Source organism: Prionailurus viverrinus, chromosome B3 (assembly GCF_022837055.1).
Source record: "Prionailurus viverrinus isolate Anna chromosome B3, UM_Priviv_1.0, whole genome shotgun sequence".
In the NCBI taxonomy this organism is placed as follows: Eukaryota; Metazoa; Chordata; class Mammalia; order Carnivora; family Felidae; genus Prionailurus; species Prionailurus viverrinus.
Genome location: NC_062566.1, coordinates 67,611,073 through 67,623,120, shown reverse-complemented (window position 1 = coordinate 67,623,120; position 12,048 = coordinate 67,611,073). Strand labels below are relative to the sequence as shown.

Genomic DNA, 12,048 nt, shown 5'->3' with positions numbered 1-12,048 from the left:
CTAGCCTTCATTGGCCTAACCAGCACACCTGTAACATAAAACTAAGCTTAGAGTGTTCAATACTAATTTTCCATGAAGAGTTTAGCAATGCAAGATTGGGGGGGGGGTGGGTAGTAAATACAGGCTTGATAAAATAACCCAATGATTAAATAGGAAATTAGATTTCAAAAAGACAATGCCATTAAAACAAACAAACAAACAAACAAACAAATGGACAATACCATTTACAGGATTCAGGGCTTCTTTCTGCATTGGTACTGAATGGGATGATGTAATTTTCTCTTCCTTTTGCTGATTTTTCAAACCATCATCTATGGAGCTCTTGAGCCCTGAGAACTTCCATTCAGTGTACTTCACCTGCTTCAGAATAAAGACAATCATAATTACAGTTGGCCCTTGAACAACATGAGGGTTTGGGGCACCAAAAATCTGTGTATAACTTTTGACTGTCCCTCCCCAAATTAACTACTAATAGTCCACTGTTGACCAGAAAACTTACCAATAACATAAATAGGCAACTAATACATCCTATATATATTATATACTATATTCTCACAATAAAGGAAGCTAGAGAAAAGAAAATGCTATTAAGAAAATCGTAAGAAAGAGAAAATACATTTGCAATACTGTGTTTACTGAAAAAAACAGGGATGTGTTACAGCTCAAGTCCATGTTGTTCAAGGGTCAGTTGTGTATATAATAATAATTTAACAAAATTAGTAATTATATGTTAATACAATTACACAACTCATACAACATGATTGTAATATAACAATATATAATATTTAACCATATAATAATATATATTTACAATCTCCTATATATATTTTTAGGTGCTACATAGTAACTTTAATCCAGCTTCCTGTGAAGAAAAGACAGTATCAAGCATATAGTAGGTGTTCAATAAATACTTGTTCTTTAGCTTACTTTCACTACAGTTGAGGTGGACTGCTAAAATTCTAAGCATAAATTGCAGAGTCCATAAGCTGCTGAACTAAATTACAATGAAATGAACACTTCAGAGTTTTATTAAACTACTTGTGTTTGAGGAAACACATGTTAGCCACAAAAAGCCATGATAATTGCTTATCTTGGGTGTCTGCTTCTACTTGAGAATAGTATCTCTGGGGACACTACAACTCATATTTTAATTCTGCAGGGTTTCTAAGGCCTTACTTGTAGTGTATTTCCAGTTAAGATGTTACGACTAAGATACTCCATTCTGTTCTTTCCTTGGATGCTTGTTTTTTTACCATGTTTTCTTCTTGAGTAGCTTGCAACCTGGTGTTCCCTTTCCTTTCTTTCTCCCACCTGTGGAGGTTTTCTCTTAGCTTGATACTGGCCAGCTTCAATGGGAATCTCACCAAATGCCATCAGGTCCTAAACAGAAGTATCAGAGACAGCCTTACTAGATGAGAGTTTAACAGCCTTGATACTCAAGAAAGGGATTTGTGAGCTAGCATTAGACTTCATTCCTCGCCTGCCACAGAGCTGAGAGATGCCATCTTTCTTTCCTCCCTGTAATAAAACCCAGGATCCTTCTCCATCAGTAGGTGGCTCATGACATTGCGAGGATGCAGAATAAGTTTGCTGAACACCTGACATTCATGGAAGGCATTTCTTTTACTACGATTTTAATACCATCTTCTTCAAATATGTTTCACAGGATTGGTGGAGATCTGCTACCTGGGGGAGAAAGGAAGCTTTTTCCTCTTCAGATGAGATCTCTAAACTGTCCTTCGTGGTATTCTCCTCAGGCTGAGTTTCTGGTTTCAGGAAGCTCTCTGGGGGTAGGTAGAAAGATTTCCAGTCCAATTGCATCTCAACAAATCCATTGGGGTTCCCCGCAGGGTCTGTGAGGTTAAAATCACCTGAGACACACACAGACATTAATAAGATCTGATCATATGAAGTAGACAAGTGAGTATTTATCAGCACCTTATCCATTCCCCATTTTGAATTTTACCATAATTTGCTTGTCATGAATTAACATCCATGGTGATAATACACTCAGAAGTAACATAAAATAGCAGTGAATATTCATATTCTCTTAGAATGTTTACTTCTAATATTCACTTAGAATATTTGTAGGGGAAGATGGGAGTCTCCAGGTTTCAGGAAGGGATAGTCAAAAGACGTATGGAAAGGTATAGCTTGCTTGTCCTCAGTCACCTAGCCAATAAACATGACTACATTATTACTATTACCAAATGCTTGCCAGGCCTTAAGCATACCAAAGAAACCATTATCTACACTCAAGTGGTCCCTATTTCTAAAGTAACAAAAGCCAAGAAAACTTCAGCAAAATCGCTATTTCCAAATGCCAGGCTTCTGATTTGTAACACTGATTACTTTAACAGATGGCTCATATTGCCTCTTCCTTTGGCAAAAGATAAATTATAAGCAAAAGTATCAGCTTTTCGTTTCTTTCTTTCTTTCTTTCTTTCTTTCTTTCTTTCTTTCAGCTCTTGTAGTACTGGAAGGAGGGAGGACTCACACATTTTCTAGAATATCCAGAAGCTTGTTAAACATAGCTGGTACTAGCTATACCCATCCCTACTTCACAATAGGAGCACAGACATCTCTGCCTCATCCTCCCCCCAGTACTGCAACCAGAGAGGTGACCTTTCCTAAGTTCGCCTCAGTTCTGTACTGGGGGGAAAGAGATCCAAGAAATTTACCTTTTCTATGGCATGGCATGAAAGTCTAACTTGTGTTTAAAAGAAGCAAGGGAATTATGAGAGAGTATTAAGGACACAGTTTATAATCTGATATCCACTCTCATGTGCTGAGAGACAACAGGCCTTAAGTAAACATAAATCCTGAGAAGCACGATCGAATCAGAAAAGATTTGTTAGAGACGGACGCATGGACTTTAGGTTGGTGGGTCTACCCACTTAAGAATCTTGCTTTTGTTGCTAAAAAGAAGCAGAAGAAGCAATGTTTCTATAGGATTAGTGGGGATCTGAGTCTTCTGCTCTGTTGCTCTTGACAATACTCTAAAATCCTCTCAGCAGGTTTTTTTTTATTTTTTTATTTTTTATTTTTATTTTTTTTGATTTTTTATTTTATTTATTTATTTATTTCTGAGACAGAGAGGGACAGAGCATGAGTGGGGGAGGGGCAGAGAGAGAGGGAGACACAGAATCTGAAGCAGGCTCCAGGCTCTGAGCTGTCAGCACAGAGCCCGACGCAGGGCTTGAACTCACAAACCACGAGATCATGACCTGAGCCGAAGTGTAGTCTCTCACTGGACTGAGCCACCCAGGCGCACCTCAGCAGGTTTTTAAAGAGAGACTGTTCCAAGCAAGTAATCAAAGAAAAGTAGGACAGGAAGACAACACTGGGCAGAGAGCATAAAGATGCGATAGACTTGAACTCCCACCTTTAATGGATTTGTTTTGTGCGAGAGGAAGCAAGGGCACTTGGACTTGGCCAAGGTACGAGCCAGGCTCTGCATCTTCATCATCAAAAACGTAGACAGACAGGGCCTCCCGCCTCAGATATTTATCCAGGTCAGAGGTCACAAGCACTGGGAATCGAGCCTGGTCTCTAAAGTGTGGATTGTTACTGGCTGGAATGATGGCAGTGTCGTGGTCAGAGAAGGTGAAGAAGCGGTACATGATGTATGGACTGGGCTGGGTTCCCAGCCGCCGACTCCGGAGGCCATAGCATCTGATGATTTCCACCCGCAGCTCATTCTGATGCTTCCAGGTCTCCAATCTGGACTGGAAAGATGTTGGTCTTGGATGAAGGAAAAGGGTGGCCTGAGAGAGTTGTTGTGGGTGAACCCCAGCACCCTTGATGAGGAAGAGCTATGACCTAAACTGCTGTAGAATCCTGACTGGGTCCCAGAGAAACCTAATGACATTCGCCTGCCTGTAAAGTGGCTCTGGAAGATAGTTATTTGAGAGAGGTGCTGGCACTCAACCCTTATCTTAGAGAAAGGAACAGAGAAGCTATTTTGTTCACAGCAGGGAGAGGCAGCTAGCTCTGAGGGTATGATTTCATTTCAAACCCAAGCTTGACCAAGGGAAGAGTTGTGGCATCACAGCCACAAGAGTTCTGGATTAGTTGTGGCATCACAGTTTTTCTCCTTCATTCACATTCAACAAATACTTATTGAGAGCGGAAGACTGAGCTGTTCTCCTGAACTGCTTGGCTGAGGCTCCTCTGAGATACATGGGCACATCCTTTTTTCTCACCTTATCTTCCTGGGCCTCCAAGGCACCAAGCACATTGGCTGACAGGTAGGCCTGAGCCTTCTTTCGCTTATTGCATGCCTGTAGGCTGGATCCTATGGGGAAGCGCAGCCTCATCCAGTATTCTAGCACCCCGAAGTCTTCTCCACCAGCTCCTGGGTAGCAGAAAGTATGAAACGCATGGAAGACACAGATGGTGTGGTGAGGATTAAGAACAAGGCAGAGGAAGAAAATGGGAAATGACCAAAAGACCAACTATAGGCTTTGGGGAACTCTGCATTAGTCCTGGGAGCTGTGGGAAGCCAACAGCACTTACCAGTAAGTATGGTACAGCCATGGACCCTCTCCACAGTCTCCAGCACCCTCTCAAAGTAAATCCATCCAGCTGCAAGCGTGTGGTGCTCACTGGCTACAGCCTGGTGTAGATCAAGCCGGACTGAAGCCCCATGAAGGTAGTTCAAAAAAAGGGAATCTGTTTCTACCACATACTGGGAGGTGAAGTCATAGAGGGGCTGTGGCCCCACAGCTAGTGGGGTACAGTGGGTTTCAAAATCATAGAAGGAATAAGTACAGAAAGTGGTAGGTTGAGTGTCTCCAGCCTGATCCAGGGCAGCAGACTTCAGAAAGGCTTGGTGGATGTGCAGTTCAAAAAGATTCTCACTCTGATGCAGCAGAGAAATGTCTGCTTCATCATCATCTCCATGGGCTGGCAGTGTTTGCAGACATAATGACAACTGTCGGGTGCCATAAGCCACATCTTTGAGCTGTTCTAGAGGGAAAAGAAAACTGCCTATCCATTAAAGCATAGAGAGCTCCTCCTCAGGGTAAAATAAGTTGGATGGAAGGAGAATAAACACCATGATGAAATTCCAAGTTGTGATTATTTCAAGACACCATGTGATTCAAAAGGAAAAGAAATAGAATGACAAATAGGAGCTTTGAATTCTGATGGCTAAATAACCCAAGGCCTGCTTTGGAGATAAGGTACAGAACGAATGACTGGAGAGTAAATCCTAAGCTCAGGAAAACACTGGAGGCACAATTTCATCTGCAGATATCATTGTTTTATCTTACAGAAAGGTCCTCTGAGTTAATTGGTAATTCCAACAGAGAAGTACTTGAAACACAAAATGTGAGTATTTCCAAAAATTTGGGATACGGGCCATCAAGAGAATACCGAATTATAGTCATAGTGTCTATTACATTACATTGGGTTCCACCAAGAAAGCATTCCCATTCTCCAGCCAGATCAGTCACAGGAATTTTCATTCTGTTAAAAGTTTGTTTTCATAATAAGAAGGCAAAAAAAAAAAATCCACTTAAAGTCAAAGAGTAATGCAGTAAAAAGTTGCAGAGGAAACTTACTGGAAAGAGGTTGAACTACTGTCAACGGGATCAAAAGATATGTAAGACAGTCTACCAATTCTGTGCATTACCTCCTATGTCCAACCAATCAGAAAATTTGATACACAATCTGCTTCAAACTGGAGAGTATTTGAATCGTCACAGGGTATCAATGGTGAAAGTCCTATATTAAGAGTTAAAGTAGTAGAATAAAAATATTTTGAACACATCAAAATGTCTTCCTGCCCAAAATAAATGGAATACAAAAATTAGACTAATAGCTTCTTAATTGATAAGATTAACACAACTAAAATAAAATATATTTAAAGTTTTGTATTACATGACCCAGGGTTAATAATTTTAGCATATAAAGAAATTCTACAAATGAATAAAATACTATTAAGAAACAGGTAAAGGACAGAAAAAAGGAATTCTCAGAAGAAACAATACGAATAACTGCTAAACATATGAAAAACTCTTTGATCTTATCAGTAATGAAAAAACTGTAAGTTAAAGCAAATGAATCTTTAGAAGTAGATAAGAGTATTTATCCTGAACTGTCCCAGGAGAAAGATCCTGAATCTGAAAGACATGAGGATTTCAACCCAAGGGGAGGATTTCCTTTGTTATATGGCAGTGACTTTTTAACAGACTCACCTGGCCTGGATAAATCATGCCCCAGCATGACCCACCTCCCTTTACTCTAGTTCCGTGCTCATTAAGTAACGTGCTTACTGATTTTCACAGAGAGGACTTCCCTGAACAGTAGTTCCAAATATTCTCATGGCAGCAATGAAATAGACTCTGTCATAAAATAATAAGTGAACAATCTGGTTTAAATATCAGTCTTTGGTGAATTTGGTTAGTGTGAATCAGGTCTCTCAAAATGGAGTATAATAACAAAGCCAATATTCTTGATATGTGAGGCTGAAGCCAGCTCCTGGTGAGCAGTGACTGTACTAAATATAGGAAGTATCACACTATGAAATTTGCCCAAGTGTCCAGCCAGCTGCCCTGTCATGTCGACATCCTCAAACTGCAACAAAGAATTTACAGACTTTTGGAGAGAAATCACAGAAAAGGATGATGCAAGATGAGTGATAAAGCTATGGATAGGCCTGGGTTGTGGAAACACTCTTGAGAGAGGAAGTGTGTTATGCCACCGTGAGGGCCAACAGTGATGTGCTCTTAATTCTCAAAACAGATTCAGCAATTGCTGGGCCCCACTGAAACTCTTCAGAGAAATCAGAGGAAGGCACTGACATGATGGAGGAAAAGAAGCTGCTAACCATGTATTAAAACACCAAAGATGATGGGATAAAGAACAGGAGAGGTGGCATGCACTACATTCCAAGACACAAGAGGCAGCCTTCCAGGCAGGTGCACAGAGGGAGCACAGGCATTAGCTATGTGACAGGTCCAAGACAAGAACAAAGGACTAAGACTTGCCGGATACTGGAAGGCCATGGCTTCTCAAAATACCTTCCAGCTGATTGATACGATCGTTCTTGAGGTCTAGCAGTTGATTCAACCTCTCCAGCTTTTCCTCATGATCTTTATTTTCATTATCGGCTTTTGTCATCATTGCCTCCAGTTCCTCCTGAAACAAAGAAACAAAAAACGTCTGAACTTTTCTATCTCAGTGACCCAGCACCAAAGAGCCCAGATAAAAAGGTGGCACTTGCTGGGTAAAGGAGACTCCACTATCTCCTACACGGGGCAGACTGAACCACAAGAAAAAGTCTTGGGTTCATCACAGACCCCTTTAGGACCAGTTGTGCTAACAGTGCCATAGGATAATAGCTTCATGATGCTGGGAAAATTTCACCCCAGAAGCTTCATACCTGCCATTTTCATTAGCTGGCCCCTTCACCGGTTTCTATTGCCAAGGTGCCATGGCGCTGGTGTGAGCCCTCAAGTACATCAAAGGACAGCACACTCTGTGTTGCACAGAGCAGCATATTCCCTTGCAACAGCTCTGGAAACTTGGGCCCTGCTTCATGCCCAGTGTGATCCTCACGTGCCCATTTATCTAGCCCCTTCCTGTACCACCTTTTCTTGCACCTGATAACACACGTTGATTTTGCGCTGGAGAATAAGCATGTCTCTGGTCTTTTCTAGTTCCAGTGTGGTCTCTGCGTGCGACACTTGCAATTCACTCAACAGCTGGGACAGTTTCTTTTCTTCTTGGTTTTCTGGTTCACATGGCTATCAGGAGAAAAGCATTGGTAAAAGGGAGTATAAATATGATGGGCACAGAAATAATGATTCTCATTAAAGCAGTTGTTGGTAATAGCAAAATACCAGCAGCGGAATCTACTCCCAAAAGTAAAAGAAGACTTATGTCACTTCAAATGGGCTTTCTCCTCTACTTCCACATGCTCGGTAGCAGCAATAAGTTACACAACCTCTGATGGCTGTTTGCTCTTCAGCAGATCATTTCAAGTCCTCATCGGAAAAAGCATTCTAGATGTTATAAACTGTAAAGGGTGGAGAAAATGTGCAGAGCTCATGAAGCTATCTGTGCTCTCAGCCTTCTCACATCCTTCTCAATACTATCCTCAATCAGGACACTATTTTTCAGCTACTTTTCTGATCTCTTCTAGGGATGTATGTCAGCCATCCATCTGTCCAGGGAACTTGCTTGATTAAACATCTCTTACCTCTACCTGAGTGGTCTCTTGCAATAGAGCTGGGTGAGTGGCTGGTTCAGACTGCCTGTCAGGAGACTGGGAAATTAGGTCTTGACTTTGGAGGATCTCTTCGTCCTGCTTATGCTTCTGAAGCAGATGGGTGACTTTAAGACACAGATTCTTGTTTTGCTCTGGGGGAGAAAAAATCAGCCGGAAAGGTGAAACCTGGTGGTTATCGGTAATCATGGTTAAAGTTGGACCAAGCTCTAATTAAATTTTCCCACTAATGTTTAATTCATTTTATAAATTTACCCTTAGAGGAGCAACTCTCTCTTATTTCTACAAAAGGGTTCTGGCTTATTGACCCAGTAAACTGAGCTGACACCCGGGACTCTAAAAACAAAACAAAAAAACACCTGCAGAACTGTAGCGACCACCAGCAGCAGCAACAGCAGCAGCAAACAGAGCCACTTGACTGTCTTAAGAGAGAGCAAACTTTTTTTTTTTTTAAGTAAGCTCCACACCCAATGTGGGGCTTGAACTCACAACCATAAGATTAAGAGTTGCATGCTGGGGCGCCTGGGTGGCTCAGTCAGTTAAGTGTCTGACTCTTGATTTTGGCTCAGGTCATGATCTCACACCTCCTGAGTTGGAGCCCTGCATTAGGCTCCATGTTGATGGTGCAGTGGCTGCTTGGGATTCTCTCTCTCCCTCTCTCTCTCTCTGCTCCTCTAAAAATAAATAAATAAACTTAAAAGGAAGAAAAAAAAGAGTCACATGCTCTACCCACTGAGCCTGCCAGGCACCCCTCCAGTGCAAACTTTTTGATAGCACCAGCCAAACCAGTATCTCTCCAACTCCTCCTCAACTCCATTCTGACTTCTCTGCTATGGGCTCCCTGTGGCACCCACCTCCACTTCTACCCCCACTCTGATGTGGAGGGAGGGAGAATGGGCATTTGGGCATTTCTGTGTGTGTTTGTTTGGGTGGGTGGATGTGGGTGTTTTAGGGAAGGGAAGTGATCTGTGTTTAGTGTGATCATTTCATTATCATGCATTAGAGGGGGAAGATTATTAGATTACCCCAAAGCCTTTATAAGATTTTATTTGTACTTTGTACAAACTACAAGGTCCTTAGCATGAACTGAGCTTTATCTTTTTATGATTCCTGTCTCTATCTTTCTTGATGTCGTATTTTTTTTCCTTCACTCTCTTATGTGAATGTACTAGAATCTGATGAAATATAAATTTGATACTAAATGTCAAGGTCCAGCCTAGCAAAAAGAAGTGAGACAAAGGTCTCTTTGACAGTATTTAAAAATCTTCCCAGTAATTATCTACCATGACCTCCGAGTTAAGACAGGGGGAAATGGCAGTGGTAACCAAAAGCAGTAATTTGCTTCTCAATTTGAGCTATTAGGTACTAAACAAAATAAAAACAAGGCTCCCAATCACCTCTAAAATGACTGATAAGAATAAAAGGCAGAGAAATTCATTTTCAATACTTTCAATAAAGTGAATGTTTAAAAACGTGATAAATTTGGGGTGCCTGGGTGGCGCAGTCGGTTAAGCGTCCGACTTCAGCCAGGTCACGATCTCACGGTCCTTGAGTTCGAGCCCCGCGTCGGGCTCTGGGCTGATGGCTCAGAGCCTGGAGCCTGTTTCCGATTCTGTGTCTCCCTCTCTCTCTGCCCCTCCCCCGTTCATGCTCTGTCTCTCTCTGTCCCAAAAATAAATAAACGTTGAAAAAAAAATTTTTTTTAAATAAATAAAAAATAAATAAATAAAAAAAAACGTGATAAATTTAAGAGTTTTCGGGGCACCTGGGTGGCTCAGTCGGCTAAGCATCTGACTTCAGCTCAGGTCATGATCTTGCGGTTTGTGGGTTCGAGCCCCGTGTCGAGCTCTGTGCTGACAGCTTGGAGCCTGGAGCCTGCTTTGGATTCTACATCTCCCTCTCTTTCTGTTCTTCCCCCACTTGCACTCTGTCTCTCTCTCTCTCTCAAAAATAAATAAAGATTAAAAAAAATTTTAAGAGTTTTCATCCTCCCAAATGAAAACGCATTACAACTGAAAATATATGCATGTGAGGCAAATGTCATGCTTTCTTGATTGTGACTCTGATCTGAGTGCCAGTGTTCGTATTCTAGTTATTCCTGACCCACACAAAATTACGATTGGGAGAGAGGATACTAGAAATGCTGGCCCAAGCTCCCTTCTCCCACACCAGACATAGAGGATGCCTCATTTGAGAAAGGTCTTCACAGGCTGACCTACCTTTCTCTCTGGACAGCTGAAGTAAGACTCTTCTCTTCTCCTCCAGCTCAGCATCCAGCTGATCCTGCAACTGAGAGACTTTCTGCTGTAGCTGTTCTCCCACAAGCTCGTTGCTCCAGTGAGGCTGATTACTGCTGTCCAGCATGCTGAAAATGGGAAGCAAGAAGCGAGGGGAGAGTTGTCAGATAAATATTCAAAGGTGTGTGATGTGACGTCTTTAATGCACAGTTTCAGCATCTCCTGGGCCTAGCACATCATTCATTCCCCTACATGTTTTTTCTGTCCCTGGTTTCTCTGTAACTGTCATTTACCAACTGCCTTGGAACTTTTGGGGCCCTACTGAGGAGCTCCTTAGTATCACTTCTGTTTAGGTCTTGGATACCCCACCGAGCAAAGAACCCAAGTCACATCTATTTCCCAAGGAACTTCTCCAGCATGATGGCTTTCTTTAGGTGCAAAACTGTGTACTAAGACATTCTCAGGCCTGCTCAATTAAAAATGAGGAACAGGAGCGCGTGGCTGGCTCAGCTGGAAGAGCATGGGACTCTTGGTTGCAGGGTTGTGAGTCTGAACCCCACATTGAGTGCAGAGATTACTTAAATAAACTTTTTTTTTTTAATTTTTTTTTAATGTTTTTATTTATTTGTGAGACAGAGAGAGACAGAGCGTGAATGGGGGAGGGGCAGAGAGAGAGGGAGACACAGAATCGGAAACAGGCTCCAGGCTCTGAGCCATCAGCCCAGAGCCTGACGCGGGGCTCAAACTCCCGGACCGCGAGATCGTGACCTGGCTGAAGTCGGACGCTCAACCGACTGCGCCACCCAGGTGCCCCCATTAAATAAACTTTTTTTAAAAATGAGGACCAGAGTCTCCTCTTTTCCTTACTCCATTCCTCTATCTTCACCAATGGCTGGTCTAGAAAATACTGGTCTTTGAACTAGATTATAAATTACTATACTGAAGGGCAGGAATTAAACTTCCCAATGACTGTACCCTGCACACCCCTGTATCTAGCTGCCAGGGCAGACCCATTCTGAGTGTAAAACACACATGGTCAGTCTTTGATTGAAGAGATATTGATAATCAAGCTATTACTTCTTCCTTTATTTTTTTAAGTTTATCTATTTTGAAAGAGAGTTGTGTGCATGTGTGGAGGAGCGCCAGAGACAGAGAAGGAAAGAGAATCTTAAGCAGACTCTGCACTGTCAGCATGGAGCCCGATGTGGGGTTTCAACGCGCAAACTGCAAGATCATGACCTGAGCTGAAACCAAGAGTCAGTCAGATGCATAACTGAGGCTCCCCCAAGCTATTATTTTTGAATATGTGTTTTTTCTATTTATCATTGCAATAAAAGTGGTCTAAAAACAACTCGCTTAGGCTCGTATTAAGAGTTCTTGGCCCTGGGGCGCCTGGGTGGTGCAGTCGGTTAAGCGTCCGACTTCAGCCAGGTCACGATCTTGCGGTCCGTGAGTTCGAGCCCCGCGTCAGGCTCTGGGCTGATGGCTCAGAGCCTGGAGCCTGCTTCCGATTCTGTGTCTCCCTCTCTCTCTGCCCCTCCCCCGTTCATGCTCTGTCTCTCTCTGTCTCAAAAA

General features: G+C 42.3%; 1 protein-coding gene across 1 annotated transcript in view; it reads right to left on the bottom strand.

The window, feature by feature from the left end:
• RPGRIP1 (RPGR interacting protein 1) overlaps nucleotides 1-12,048 on the bottom strand; it is an 83,490-nt gene that overhangs the window by 37,452 nt on the left and 33,990 nt on the right. The window contains exons 10-19 of the mRNA XM_047861552.1: nucleotides 10,456-10,601; nucleotides 8,210-8,370; nucleotides 7,611-7,754; nucleotides 6,996-7,146; nucleotides 4,519-4,971; nucleotides 4,206-4,357; nucleotides 3,386-3,728; nucleotides 1,687-1,871; nucleotides 1,177-1,380; nucleotides 222-360 (exon numbers count right to left, since the gene is read on the bottom strand). Coding sequence (XP_047717508.1) covers nucleotides 222-360; nucleotides 1,177-1,380; nucleotides 1,687-1,871; nucleotides 3,386-3,728; nucleotides 4,206-4,357; nucleotides 4,519-4,971; nucleotides 6,996-7,146; nucleotides 7,611-7,754; nucleotides 8,210-8,370; nucleotides 10,456-10,601 — 2,078 coding nt within the window. The remainder of the gene's footprint in view (nucleotides 1-221; nucleotides 361-1,176; nucleotides 1,381-1,686; nucleotides 1,872-3,385; nucleotides 3,729-4,205; nucleotides 4,358-4,518; nucleotides 4,972-6,995; nucleotides 7,147-7,610; nucleotides 7,755-8,209; nucleotides 8,371-10,455; nucleotides 10,602-12,048) is intronic.